General features: G+C 47.9%; 1 protein-coding gene across 3 annotated transcripts in view; it reads left to right on the top strand.

The window, feature by feature from the left end:
* Positions 1-14,338, top strand: part of SH3GL3 (SH3 domain containing GRB2 like 3, endophilin A3) — a 108,451-nt gene that overhangs the window by 83,392 nt on the left and 10,721 nt on the right. For 2 of the 3 annotated variants that reach the window (XM_061159614.1, XM_061159616.1), the window contains one exon: positions 12,481-12,531. The exons of the other annotated variant lie outside the window; for it this stretch is intronic. In XM_061159614.1, the coding sequence (XP_061015597.1) occupies positions 12,481-12,531 (51 nt within the window). The remainder of the gene's footprint in view (positions 1-12,480; positions 12,532-14,338) is intronic. 3 annotated transcript variants of the gene reach the window in all.

Genomic DNA, 14,338 nt, shown 5'->3' with positions numbered 1-14,338 from the left:
GGGACCATTTTGAGCTTCATTTTCTACAGCTGCTTGATTACCATCTATCAGATATTCCGTATAGTTCTCATAATTTATGGTCCTTCTTGTTTTCCAACATTGTTTGGAATTAAAGACACACCTATTTTATTTTTTAATTTTTAAAATTGATTTTAATGGAGTATAGTTGCTTTACAGTGTTGTGTTAGCTTCTACTGTACAGCAAAGTGAATCAGCCACACACGTACGTGTATCCCCTCCCTTTCGAGCTCTCTCCCCACTCAGGTCACCGCAGTGAATTAGAGTTTCAGCCACACACGTATGTGTATCCCCTCCCTCTCGAGCTCTCTCCCCACTCAGGGCACCGCAGTGAATTAGAGTTTCAGCCACACACGTACGTGTATCCCCTCCCTCTCGAGCTCTCGCCCCACTCAGGGCACCTCAGTGAATTAGAGTTTCAGCCACACGCGTACGTGTATCCCCTCCCTCTCGAGCTCTCTCCCCACTCAGGGCACCGCAGTGAATTAGAGTTTCAGCCACACGCGTACGTGTATCCCCTCCCTCTCGAGCTCTCTCCCCACTCAGGTCACCGCAGTGAATTAGAGTTTCAGCCACACGCGTACGTGTATCCCCTCCCTCTCGAGCTCTCTCCCCACTCAGGTCGCCGCAGTGAATTAGAGTTTCAGCCACACGCGTACGTGTGTCCCCTCCCTCTCGAGCTCTCTCCCCACTCAGGTCGCCGCAGTGAATTAGAGTTTCAGCCACACGCGTACGTGTGTCCCCTCCCTCTCGAGCTCTCTCCCCACTCAGGTCGCCGCAGTGAATTAGAGTTTCAGCCACACGCGTACGTGTGTCCCCTCCCTCTCGAGCTCTCTCCCCACTCAGGTCGCCGCAGTGAATTAGAGTTTCAGCCACACGCGTACGTGTGTCCCCTCCCTCTCGAGCTCTCTCCCCACTCAGGGCACCGCAGTGAATTAGAGTTTCAGCCACACGCGTACGTGTATCACCTCCCTCTCGAGCTCTCTCCCCACTCAGGGCACCGCAGTGAATTAGAGTTTCAGCCACACGCGTACGTGTATCCCCTCCCTCTCGAGCTCTCTGCCCACTCAGGTCGCCGCAGTGAATTAGAGTTTCAGTCACACGCGTACGTGTGTCCCCTCCCTCTCGAGCTCTCTCCCCACTCAGGGCACCGCAGTGAATTAGAGTTTCAGCCACACGCGTACGTGTGTCCCCTCCCTCTCGAGCTCTCTCCCCACTCAGGGCACTGCAGTGAATTAGAGTTTCAGCCACACGCGTACGTGTATCCCCTCCCTCTCGAGCTCTCTCCCCACTCAGGTCGCCGCAGTGAATTACAGTTTCAGCCACACGCGTACGTGTGTCCCCTCCCTCTCGAGCTCTCTCCCCACTCAGGTCACCGCAGTGAATTAGAGTTTCAGCCACACGCGTACGTGTGTCCCCTCCCTCTCGAGCTCTCTCCCCACTCAGGTCGCCGCAGTGAATTAGAGTTTCAGCCACACACGTACGTGTATCCCCTCCCTCTCGAGCTCTCTCCCCACTCAGGTCGCCGCGGTGAATTAGAGTTTCAGCCACACGCGTACATGTGTCCCCTCCCTCTCGAGCTCTCTCCCCACTCAGGTCACCGCGGTGAATTAGAGTTTCAGCCACACGCGTACGTGTGTCCCCTCCCTCTCGAGCTCTCTCCCCACTCAGGTCACCGCGGTGAATTAGAGTTTCAGCCACACGCGTACGTGTATCCCCTCCCTCTCGAGCTCTCTCCCCACTCAGGGCACCGCGGTGAATTAGAGTTTCAGTCACACGCGTACGTGTATCCCCTCCCTCTCGAGCTCTCTCCCCACTCAGGTCACCGTGGTGAATTAGAGTTTCAGCCAAACGCGTACGTGTGTCCCCTCCCTCTCCAGCTCTCTCCCCACTCAGGTCACCGTGGTGAATTAGAGTTTCAGCCACACGCGTACGTGTGTCCCCTCCCTCTCGAGCTCTCTCCCCACTCAGGGCGCCGCAGTGAATTACAGTTTCATCCACACGCGTACGTGTATCCCCTCCCTCTCGAGCTCTCTCCCCACTCAGGTCGCCGCAGTGAATTACAGTTTCAGCCACACGCGTACGTGTGTCCCCCCCTCTCGAGCTCTCTCCCCACTCAGGTCGCCGCAGTGAATTAGAGTTTCAGCCACACGCGTACATGTGTCCCCTCCCTCTCGAGCTCTCTCCCCACTCAGGGCACCGCAGTGAATTAGAGTTTCAGTCACACGCGTAGGTGTATCCCCTCCCTCTCGAGCTCTCTCCCCACTCAGGTCGCCGCGGTGAATTAGAGTTTCAGCCACACGCGTACGTGTATCCCCTCCCTCTCGAGCTCTCTCCCCACTCAGGTCGCCGCGGTGAATTAGAGTTTCAGCCACACGCGTACGTGTGTCCCCTCCCTCTCGAGCTCTCTCCCCACTCAGGTCGCCGCGGTGAATTAGAGTTTCAGCCACACGCGTACGTGTGTCCCCTCCCTCTCGAGCTCTCTCCCCACTCAGGTCGCCGCGGTGAATTAGAGTTTCAGCCACACGCGTACGTGTGTCCCCTCCCTCTCGAGCTCTCTCCCCACTCAGGTCGCCGCGGTGAATTAGAGTTTCAGCCACACGCGTACGTGCGTCCCCTCCCTCTCGAGCTCTCTCCCCACTCAGGTCGCCGCAGTGAATTAGAGTTTCAGCCACACGCGTACGTGCGTCCCCTCCCTCTCGAGCTCTCTCCCCACTCAGGTCGCCGCAGTGAATTAGAGTTTCAGCCACACGCGTACGTGCGTCCCCTCCCTCTCGAGCTCTCTCCCCACTCAGGTCGCCGCGGTGAATTAGAGTTTCAGCCACACGCGTACGTGCGTCCCCTCCCTCTCGAGCTCTCTCCCCACTCAGGTCGCCGCGGTGAATTAGAGTTTCAGCCACACGCGTACGTGCGTCCCCTCCCTCTCGAGCTCTCTCCCCACTCAGGTCGCCGCGGTGAATTAGAGTTTCAGCCACACGCGTACGTGCGTCCCCTCCCTCTCGAGCTCTCTCCCCACTCAGGTCGCCGCAGTGAATTAGAGTTTCAGCCACACGCGTACGTGCGTCCCCTCCCTCTCGAGCTCTCTCCCCACTCAGGTCGCCGCAGTGAATTAGAGTTTCAGCCACACGCGTACGTGCGTCCCCTCCCTCTCGAGCTCTCTCCCCACTCAGGTCGCCGCAGTGAATTAGAGTTTCAGCCACACGCGTACGTGCGTCCCCTCCCTCTCGAGCTCTCTCCCCACTCAGGTCGCCGCAGTGAATTAGAGTTTCAGCCACACGCGTACGTGCGTCCCCTCCCTCTCGAGCTCTCTCCCCACTCAGGTCGCCGCAGTGAATTAGAGTTTCAGCCACACGCGTACGTGCGTCCCCTCCCTCTCGAGCTCTCTCCCCACTCAGGGCGCCGCAGTGAATTAGAGTTTCAGCCACACGCGTACGTGCGTCCCCTCCCTCTCGAGCTCTCTCCCCACTCAGGGCGCCGCAGTGAATTAGAGTTTCAGCCACACGCGTACGTGCGTCCCCTCCCTCTCGAGCTCTCTCCCCACTCAGGTCGCCGCAGTGAATTAGAGTTTCAGCCACACGCGTACGTGTGTCCCCTCCCTCTCGAGCTCTCTCCCCACTCAGGGCACCGCAGTGAATTAGAGTTTCAGCCACACGCGTACGTGTGTCCCCTCCCTCTCGAGCTCTCTCCCCACTCAGGGCACCGCAGTGAATTAGAGTTTCAGCCACACGCGTACGTGTATCCCCTCCCTCTCGAGCTCTCTCCCCACTCAGGTCGCCGCAGTGAATTAGAGTTTCAGCCACACGCGTACGTGTATCCCCTCCCTCTCGAGCTCTCTCCCCACCCAGGGCACCGCAGTGAATTAGAGTTTCAGCCACACGCGTACGTGTATCCCCTCCCTCTCGAGCTCTCTCCCCACTCAGGTCGCCGCAGTGAATTAGAGTTTCAGCCACACGCGTACGTGTGTCCCCTCCCTCTCGAGCTCTCTCCCCACCCAGGTCACCGCAGTGAATTAGAGTTTCAGCCACACGCGTACGTGTGTCCCCTCCCTCTCGAGCTCTCTCCCCACCCAGGGCACCGCAGTGAATTAGAGTTTCAGCCACACGCGTACGTGTGTCCCCTCCCTCTCGAGCTCTCTCCCCACTCAGGTCGCCGCAGTGAATTAGAGTTTCAGCCACACGCGTACGTGTGTCCCCTCCCTCTCGAGCTCTCTCCCCACTCAGGTCACCGCGGTGAATTAGAGTTCCCTGCGCTGTGCAGTTGTTCTCAGTAGTTGTCTATTTCATACATAGTATCAGTAGTGTGACGTGTCAGTCCCTATCTCCTAATTTTCCCACCCCACTGCTTCCCCCTTGGAAGACATACCTATTTTATAATCCTTAGTGATTGGCTGGGATTCCCTGGTGGCTCAGTGGTAAAGAATCATCTGCCAATGCAGGAGACACGGGTTTGATCCCTGGGTTTGGAAGATCCCCTGGAGAAGGAAAGGACAACCCACTCCAGTATTCTTGCCTGGAGAATCCCCATGGAGTGTAGAGTCCATGGGGTTGCAAAGAGTCAGACATGACTTAGTGACTAAGCATGCACACACTTGTCCAAAGAAATGATGAATTCTGCGGGACCCCCTATTGAGTCAATGAAAGAAGATTAGACCCTGGTTCTGCTCCCTGGAAGGTGTGAGAAGCCTAGCTCTTGTCCTTTATCCTGCAGGTCCCTAGATTTGTCTTCTCAGAGGTCTTTCATAGCTTCCACATCTTCACATCTGAAGTGGCCTTTGGAAAGCCGCTTCCTCTGACAGTTGTGCTTACTGCTGCTTAGGTGTCTTGAGGGTTCTTCAAGGTTCAGTAGTTGCAGATGTTTTCAGGTTAGACCAGCACTTCCTTTTCCCAATTCAAGGCCTCCAAAAATGTAATAGCTTCTCATCTGTGTCTCCCAAGCACTCTCATGTGCCAGGAATCACATCCAAGTTTCTTTCTTAGATATAGCTCTTAAGACTGCTTTACTTCTTTCCTTTCTTGCCTAACCTTTCCTTTCTTTTTCTAAATATTTCTATATTTGGCTCTCTTGGGTCTTAGCTGTGGCACGTGGAATCTTCTTTGCATCATGCAGGCTCTTCATTGTGGCCCATAGACTCTCTAGTTGAGGCGTGTGGGCTTAGTTGTCCTGCAGCATGTGGGATCTTAGTTCCCTGACCAGGGAATGAACCTGTGTCCTCTGTTGCAAGACAGATTCTTAACCATTGGACCACCAGGGAAGTCCCAGCTAACCTTTCTTAACTTATGGAGGTTACCTTGAGGCCATCTGGAATAGCAGATGAGTGGGAAGGCAATACCTTTACATAAATCTTTGCTGTGGAATGAGGTGCATTCATTCAGTTTACAGAAGTCTCTGAGAATGACTTGGAACACAGCCTGCCCATCGTCCATTCTTTGGGGGTACAGAAGCTTTTCTAATGCTCCAGGACCCAACCTCTGATTCTTCTGTCTTCCCTTTTTGCTTGCAAACTGGGCAGTTCTTCCCTTTCTTACAATAAGTAGCTAGATGTACCAAGGAGCAGTAACCATCCAGTCACATTCTGTTTTCCCCAATTTCTTCCTTTAGAGCTCCTGATATGCAGCATGCTTTGAAAGTTACCACAGGCAAAAGTTTTACCAAATGTTTTTCCACACCCTAATTAGGATCACTGACTTTCATGCCAGTTGTATCTGTTTCTTCCTCTTCACGGCCTGGCCACTAATTTTAACTTTTATCATGACAACATCCCACTTCTGGTACCAGTTTTTGCATGGGTTAGGGTAAGAATAGTTACTGTTGTACAGAGACTCAAGAAAGCAATGGTTCAAATGAGATAGAAATTAAGAATGGAAGTCCAGGTCTAGAGGTTTCCTTTTAGGGAAGTAAACCAAAGATGGTTGATGTTACTTCCACTCCCACCCCCCTGGGATGGACCTAGTCACAGGACCACAACTAGCTGCAGAGGTTGGGGGAGTGGGTTTAGCTGGAGAGCCACATCCCACCACTATATCACCGTGAAGAGGACAGAGAGAGTGTTGGTAGCCAGCTTGCAGTTTCTACCACATACATCTATCTACTACACATATGTTGTGGAAGAATACCTCAGACCCCACACAATTCATTTCCATTAGAACGTGGTACCATGTGCAAGTGGTATGGGAACGTACATTAAGGATAACCTAGGAGTTGGCAGGCTTTTTTTGTAGAGGGACAGGTCATAAAAAGTTTACACCTTGTCAGTTATTTGGTCTTGGTTGCAACCCTCAACTCTGTTCTGATGTGAAAGCAGCCACAGACAGTATGGAAAAGGATGAGCATGGCTGTATTCCATTCAAATGTTACTTGGCCCACAGGCCAGAGTTTGCCAACCCTGGGGTGACTCATTAGGAAATCAACTCAACAATATCAATCAAAATGTTTGCATACTCTCAGTGGCTTCATTCCTGGAAATGTATCCTAAAGAAATAATTTAAGCAAAAGCATATTCCTGTACCTATTATAGCACTATACAGAAGAAGAACAAGTTACAAATGGGAACAGCCTAATGACCAATATTTATATATATTTGTCAACATTAGGATAATGGTTCAATAGATGATGGTCTATCAAATGGGATATTGTGCAGCTTTTCAAACTCACTGACATGGAAATTATGTCGAAACATTCGAATGTTTATGGTTTGATATGAAGTTGAAAAGAAAGACACAGATTTATCAGTGTACTGTGATTACAACCTTATATATCAATATGTGCATGTAGGCCAGGCTAAATGGTAGGATTCTGGGCAGTATTTTCCTTCTTAAAAAGATATTCTTTAAATTGTATTTCAATAAGCATATTTGAATAAATAAGCATGTATTTAATAATGGGAAAGTCAATGGCTTTTGAAGAAGAGGTATACTTCTTTCTTTAAAGAAAACTGTGTGTCCATTATATTCCCTATTCTCCCCACCCCCAGGAAGCTCAGTGCCAGATGCGCAATTCAAGCACAGCGATCATGATAAAATGGCCAGAGCTGGTCCCTGTGCACCTCCTCCCCTTTGATAAGGGTGACCATGTGTCCTAGTTCGCTTGGGACAGTCCCAGCATATGTCTGTTGCTGCAGTATAATTTTTGAAAAAATTTAGTTAGTTAGTTTTGGCTTCACTGGGTCTTTGTTGCTATGTGCAGGCTTTCTCTAGTTGCAGTCGGGGGACTACTCTCTAGTTGTGGTGTGTGGGCTTCTTATTGCGATGGCTTCTCTTATTGCAGAGCACAGACTCTAGGCACATGGACTTCAGCAGCTGTGCTGTGCAAACTTAGTTACCTAGCAGCATGTGAGATCTTCAGGACCAGGGATGGAACCTGTGTCCCCTGCATTGGCAGGTGGATTCTTAACCACTGGACCAACAGGGAAGTCCCTCTGGTATCAGTTTTAATAGTCCCCTCCCACCTTTACTCACAAGTTCTATTGTTTGTATGAAAATACATTGTTTCCTTAATTTTTTATGGCTTTACTTTTCTCTTTCTGGTCTGTGAAACCTCTCTTCTGAATACATATGTTATTGTGAGCCATTTCAAAATTTCTGTTAGAAAGAAGCTGGTTATAAATATAACTAAAAACTTTGAAAGCAAGTCCAACCCCAGCCTGCCTTCCTCCCTGTATTGTATCTGAGTGAATTAGAATCAGCAGACCCTAGAGCCCCAGAAGGGCTTCCCAAATGGCTCAGGGGTAAAGAATTCATCTATCAATGCAGGAGACACTGGAGATGCGTGTTCGATCCCTGGGTCGGGAAGATTCCCTGGAGAAGTGAATGGCAACCCACTCCAGTATTCTTGCCTGGGAAATCCCATGGACAGGCTACAGTCTATGGGGTCACAAAGAGTTGGACACAACTGAGTACAGTTGTTTTACAATGCTGTGTTAGTTTCTGTTGTAAGCAAAGTGAATCAACCACACATATACAAATGTCCCCCCACCTTTTTTTTAGATTTCCTTCCCCTGTAGGTCGCCACAGAACATTAAGTAGCTTTCTCAGTGCCATACAGTATGTTCTCATTAATTATCTATTTTATACATAGTAGAGTGTATATGTCAATCCCAATCTCCCAATTCATCCCACTCCTGCCTTCCTCCCTTGGTGTCTGTACATTGTTCTCTATGTGTCTCTATTTCTGCTTTGCAAATAAGTTCATCTCTAACATTTTTCTAAATTCCACATATATGCCTTAATATACAATATCTCTTCTTCTCTTTTTCTGACTTAATTCACTCTGTATGACATTCTCTGGGTCCATCCATGTCTCTGCAAATGGCACAGTTTTGTTCCTTTATATGGCCAAGTGATATTCCATTATCTATACATACCCCAACTTCTTTATCCACTCATCTGTTCATAGACATCTAGGTTGCTTCCATGTCCTGGCTACTGTAAATAGTGCTGCAGTGAACATTGGGGTGCATGTGTCTTTTGGGATTATGGTTCTTTCTGGATATATTTCCATGAGTGTGGTTGCTGAGTCATATGTAGTTCTACATCTTACAGATTTTTCATTTTATCTCATTAAGAAATAATACTGGGGAATGTCAGCAAACGTTCAAGAGCATCAGGAAAGATTTCTTTCCAAGATTCTTGATCGGAGGGAATAGGGCCAGCAAGTGGTTGCAAAGGGAGTCTGTTGTATGCATCTGACTTGGAAGAAGAAACCAGTGATAGGACAGTCCGTTCCTTGGCTTCCTCATCCAGACTGTGCATGTAGTGCTATGTCCCCTCCTTCTTGGCCAGTAGCTCAGTCCCCAGGCAGATTAAGTTGTTAGCTGGGTGATGGTCAGCCAGAGATCACAGATGTGTAGAAGATGGCTTTCAGGAAGGCTCAGTGTCCACAACTGGATTCTCCGTTACAGCACACTGCATGCCATGCCACCGTGTAACATCTGCGTCTACTTTAGTCCCCAACCCCAGCCCTGGGTTTCTTCGTTGACTCGTGGGTAGAATTTGCGAGTGTGAAGGGGTCCCATACTGTTTGTCTCTAAGGCACAATTTCAAAAGAAAATGGCATTTTATAGCCGGCATTAATGGGAAATTACTTTCCATTAGGATTCTGAATGATTTGCACATAATGTTTATAAAGTGAAGGAAAAATGTCAAGCATTTCACTAACAATTTAAAGCAAAGCTCCTAGGACTCTGCCAGAAATGAATTCCAAGAACATTTTCTTCATCATTTCTTATTTCTAAAGAAAAAAAAAAAAAAAAGAGGTGGGGGGAGATGAAAGGACGTAGATCAATTAGGCTGAATCCATGGTGGGACTGAGATGGAATCTTTGATAATATGGTTTCTAGGTACTTAAGAGAATGAATAAAGTGAGCCAAAAAGGGAGAGGGGGGTGGTGGTGGAAATCACATCTTGAAATGATGGATTGCAGACAAAATCCAAGTTTAGGCTCTGGCGAGGAGAAACTGCTGCCTGTCCAAGCCCCCGAGTGTGGGGTCATGAGGCTTCATTGGAGTATGCTGCCTCCTTGTCCCCAAAGAGAAAAGGAGGCCAAGGAAAGTCTTCGCGCTAAAATGTGTGCCTGGGCCGTTCCCAGAAAACCCTTGGTTTTCAGGAAAATAGTAAAGGAACTTGTGACCTGTGCTTAGGCATCTTCCCTACCTTGCTGAATTCTAAATGTAAAGACTAGAGAACAGAGGCTATTGTACACTTTTTAATCAACTCACTTATTTATGAAGGCCTTCTTTTTTCTAATTTTATTTGTGTTTTAATTTTTGGCTGTGCTGGGTCTTCATTGCTGCAAGCGGGCTTTCTTTAGTTGTGATACGTGGGCTTCTCACTGCGATAGCTTCTCGTTGCGGAGCATGGGCTCTAGGTGTGAGGGCTTCAGTAGTTGCGGCTCCTGGGCTCCAGAGCACAGGCTCAGAAGTCATGGTGCGTGGGCTTAGTTGCCCGACGGGCATGTGGGATCTTCCTGGATCAGGGATTGAACCTGTGTCCCCTGCATTGGCAGGTGCGTTCTTATCCACTGTGCCACCAGGGAAGTCCCTACGGAGGTTTTCTTTCGCACTGCTGTTCTTAAAGAGGGCGCCACTTTGTATAATCACAACTGAGGGTTAATATGGGCCAAACAGACTGACGTTAAGAATGTGGAAGGCAGAGATGAGTGAACAAGTGTGGGTTTCAAACATGTGCTCCAGGCATTTCAGAGCAAGGTGAAATAAATCTCTCAAATGATGTATATTAAGACATTCTAACTCCCTTTGGGTATAAAGAGACTTTTTATAAATTCCTTGACACTTCTTAGGGGGCTCGGATGTAATGTCTAGGGCTTAAGTCCTTCCCCTCATTGGAGTGAAATCTCTAGGATTACATTAGAAAATAAACATTTATTCAGAAGTAAAGTGTGAAGTGTGAAACTTAAAGAAGACGAGGACTCTGCAAATAGAAATGGATGTATTTTTAACCTGAATTTCCAAAGAGGAAATTAAAATTTCACACAGCGGTGACAACGGTGATTGCTCGGTTAGTAGATCCTTTTTTACTGTTTCTCTCCTGTCCTTCCCACTCTTTCCTTGGTCTATTTTCCCTTGCCATCAGCCTGCCTGCAATCTCCAAGTCTGTATATTATCAGTAGTGGTTCAGAGTCAGAGTTATAGACAAAGAGATATAAACAAAAAATGGGAATCTCATGTTGGAATTCAGAATTCTGGCACTTATTTGCTGTGTGACTTTGGGAGAGTTTCTTAACATCTCTGGACTGACTTATACTTGTTCCTAAATGAAGTGATCGGACATAATACATTCCAGGTTTCTTTTCCAGCTTTAAATTCTGTGGCTTCAAAATTTATGAGTACTCAGCATTCTTGAAAATTTGCAAAGTGCACAGACTGAACATTTTTATATTTTCTGTATTTTAAAAAATACTGTTAAAAATTAAAGTGTAAGCTCTGATTATTATTTTTAATCAATAGGCATTGATGCGAGAAAGGGGGAAGGGTCCTTTTTTTATTCTTTATCTCAAGAAAGCTTCAGAGGGAAAGGTTTTCTTGCTGCAGGGGATGGTTTCCTGTAACTCTGCTAAATAGTCTGTTAAAAGAGTTTTTGAAAAGCCTGTTGGACATAATTTCCAATTTAGTTGTCAAAATTTTAATACTCCTTGGCTGAAATGGTTCTATTATCTCAGATGCATATTTTAAAATCTTAGCATATATTCTACAATGATATGCTTGGTCTTTAAGCTAAAACTTAAAATAATGTTATCTAAATATTCATGTATATACTTATGTTTAAAAAAAAAATAGTCAAGTGAAGTCAGTCTCCAAGGATTACAAACAGGGCAGCCATGCAGCACAGTTCCAGAGGACCTTGTGTTTGAATCCACATGGGTGACACCCCCTCTGGAGTTGTTGAGTGGATGTGGCCTCAGATGCAAATCATGATGCCAGATTGTGGGAAAGTCTTCCCAGGTGGCTCAGTGGTAAAGGATTTGCCTGCCAACACAGCAGACATGGGTTCAGTCCCTGGATTGGGAAGATCCTCTGGAGAAGGGAATGGCAACCCACTCTGGTATTCTTGCCCGGGAAAAAGAGGAGCCTGGTGGGCTACAGTCCATGGGGTCACAAAGAGTTGGATGCCACTGAGCAACTAAACAACAACAACAACAAGAAAACAGTGAGGCCGGTGATGTCTGACTGCAGACCTCCAAGTCAGGAGCACCACAGGCAGAGGAGCCTGTAGCGGATAGAGTACATACTCACCCCGTCCCAACTGCAGCCGCTTGTTGCCCGAGAATGTGGACCAAGGATAGCCAGCCCTTAGGATTTTTCCACGAGAAGCCAGAAATCACATATTTATGTGCAATCTCCTGATTTTTAAATACTGGCAACTAATCCACACTGTACAAAGCAAGGAGCTGGCCAAGCAAAACACCGTCTGCAAGCTGATCCCCCTGCCAGTGGCCAGGAAGCCACCTCTGATTAAGGCTGCTGTTCATCTTCTCCTTCCCTTAACTCAGAGTGGCAAAGGCAACCCACACGCCCTGGGCCTGGTTGTAGCAGAGGGCTCACCTCCCAGGAAACTTTGCTAAATAATGGGCCACAGCTTCCAAGAAGTCTGTGCAAGTCATCTTGGTACACAAGGGAAAGCTTTGTTAATGAATGGAGGAGGGCACAAACCTCGCTAGTTAAATCCATCTCCTGTAATCTGTGTGAGTGGTAGAGGATTGGTATTAAGGTAAAAACAAATTACAGGTGCTTATTTTTATAGATTATAATAATTAAGCTTGAGTTCCACTGACAAGTTATTTTAACAAATTACATCTCCTATGGATAAATACAGAGTTCTTATTTCTAGATTGTTCATAAACCTTTACTAGACCTTACTCACTAGTTTACGACTTAACTGTCTTAGCTCGAGCTGCTATAACAAATACTAGATCAAGTGGCTTAAAACAACCAACATTTATTTCTCACAGTTTCAGAGTCTGGGAAGTTCAAGATCAAGGTGCCGGCAGACTCGTTGTCGGGTGAGGGACCCCCTCCTGGTTTGCAGATGGCTGTCTTCTCGTCGTGTCTTTCCTTGGTGGCACTAGTGCCCTTCCCGAGGGCTCTGCCCTCATGACCTTGTCATCCCCCAGCATCCCCACCTGGTAATACCACCACTTTGGGGATTAGGACTTCAACATCTGAATACTGGGGGCACACAGACATTCTGTCCATGGCATTAGCCATAGATCTATACATAAAATTTGCAGGTAAGGAAACCAGGGTCCAGAGGTGACCTCACCCAGAGCTAGAACCCAGGGATCTAAACTGTCTGTCTCATATGGTCTTATCAAATGAACAAAAATAGTCCTTTTCAGATGTTGAACAAAAATGGGTTTTGTAGTATTCGTCAGGGTTATATACCAATGCTGTATCTGGGTCAGCTCAAGCAAAAGTGTTAGCTTCAAAAAAATGTTTGCTACCAGAGCTTGAGAATTTTTGATCAAGAAAAAAATGACAACTTTTGAAGGGAGCTTGAACCAGATATGCTGGTTCTAATTCAAGAGAGATGGTGCCTGGCCCAGGGGTACACACTCAGTGTTTGAGTCTGAAGCAGAAACAGACTTGAAAGTTCCAAGGCCTTTTTTGGCCCAACCCATTAAGAGATGAACTCTCTAGTTAGATGGTATGGGTGCAGTGAGTCTCTGGGTGGCTGACTACTCCTCCTAACTGGCTGCCCATTCCACCTGCTGTCAGGTACCTTCCTCTCTCCCCATGGGTAGCAGAAGTCATATGCAGACACCTCTGCATTCCAGACTTGAGACCAGGAAGTGAGCAGAACACAGGCTCACCCAGCCAGGACAGGTGTCACCTGCCTTTCAGAGGAAGGCCCAAGTCCCGGCTTTCACTCCATCCCTCTCAGTCAGAATTCTGTCATCAAGACTAGGAATTCTCACCTTACCTGCAGGGGGTTATTCTGAGGATTATATCAGACCCTGTAAATAAGAGGTACTGGGCACACATGCCCACTACTTGCTACATAGTGTAAGCGCCCAGGACACAGCAGTTGTTAACGTTTCATAACTGGTTATCTGATTTCCCAGCCTACAGCAGACTGCAAGGAGCAGATTAGAAAGGCCTGGGGGACTGCTCCGGGAAGGTCCACTGTCGGCAGGAAAAAGTGACAGGTCGCAGCCTGATGACAAGAGAGGCAAGAGAAACACTATAAAGAGCAGGAACAAAATCTCTAAAAGGCACAGCAGTTTGGGGCATTTACTAAAAGACAAAGAGCTCTCCTCAGGTCAGTAGCTTCTGTAGACTCTGTACCTTGTACATTGACAGGCACGCATGTTGACAACAGGTGTGTGAATTTTACTTCTCTCTCCATCCCCTTCCCCGCTCACCACAAAGTAGGAGTGGGGGTTGTCACTTGCCTTTCGATTGTGATGCTCTGACCAGTGCTTCCAGGTAATGAAATCCCCAAAGTCAGGGCCACCAGAGGAGACGAGAGTGCAGTGGGTTCCTTGGGTGATCTGAAAAAACAGATCAAGGACAACGAAAGAGCTGTGACTTTTAGTGTCACGGAGAGAAGGATGTCCCTGCCCCTCTTACCACTTCTGCTTCCTCCTTGATCTTCTTCAAAGTCAGGGCGAGAAGTATATTTTCAACAACAGGCTCCCAGGTCTTGGCTGGTGGCAGAGAGAGGGGGAGGGAGTACATGAGGTGGCCGGGCTGCAGAAACACCAGCACATCAGCTCCACCCTGGGGTCTAACCCACCTCCTGGAATAGACACCCATTTTTATTTGCTTGTTACACTAAGTCTGATACATATGAACCTTCAAGTTGGG

The sequence above is a fragment of the Dama dama genome, chromosome 13 (genome assembly GCF_033118175.1).
Source record: "Dama dama isolate Ldn47 chromosome 13, ASM3311817v1, whole genome shotgun sequence".
Taxonomy (NCBI): Eukaryota; Metazoa; Chordata; class Mammalia; order Artiodactyla; family Cervidae; genus Dama; species Dama dama.
This window is presented reverse-complemented; position numbering and strand designations above follow the sequence as displayed.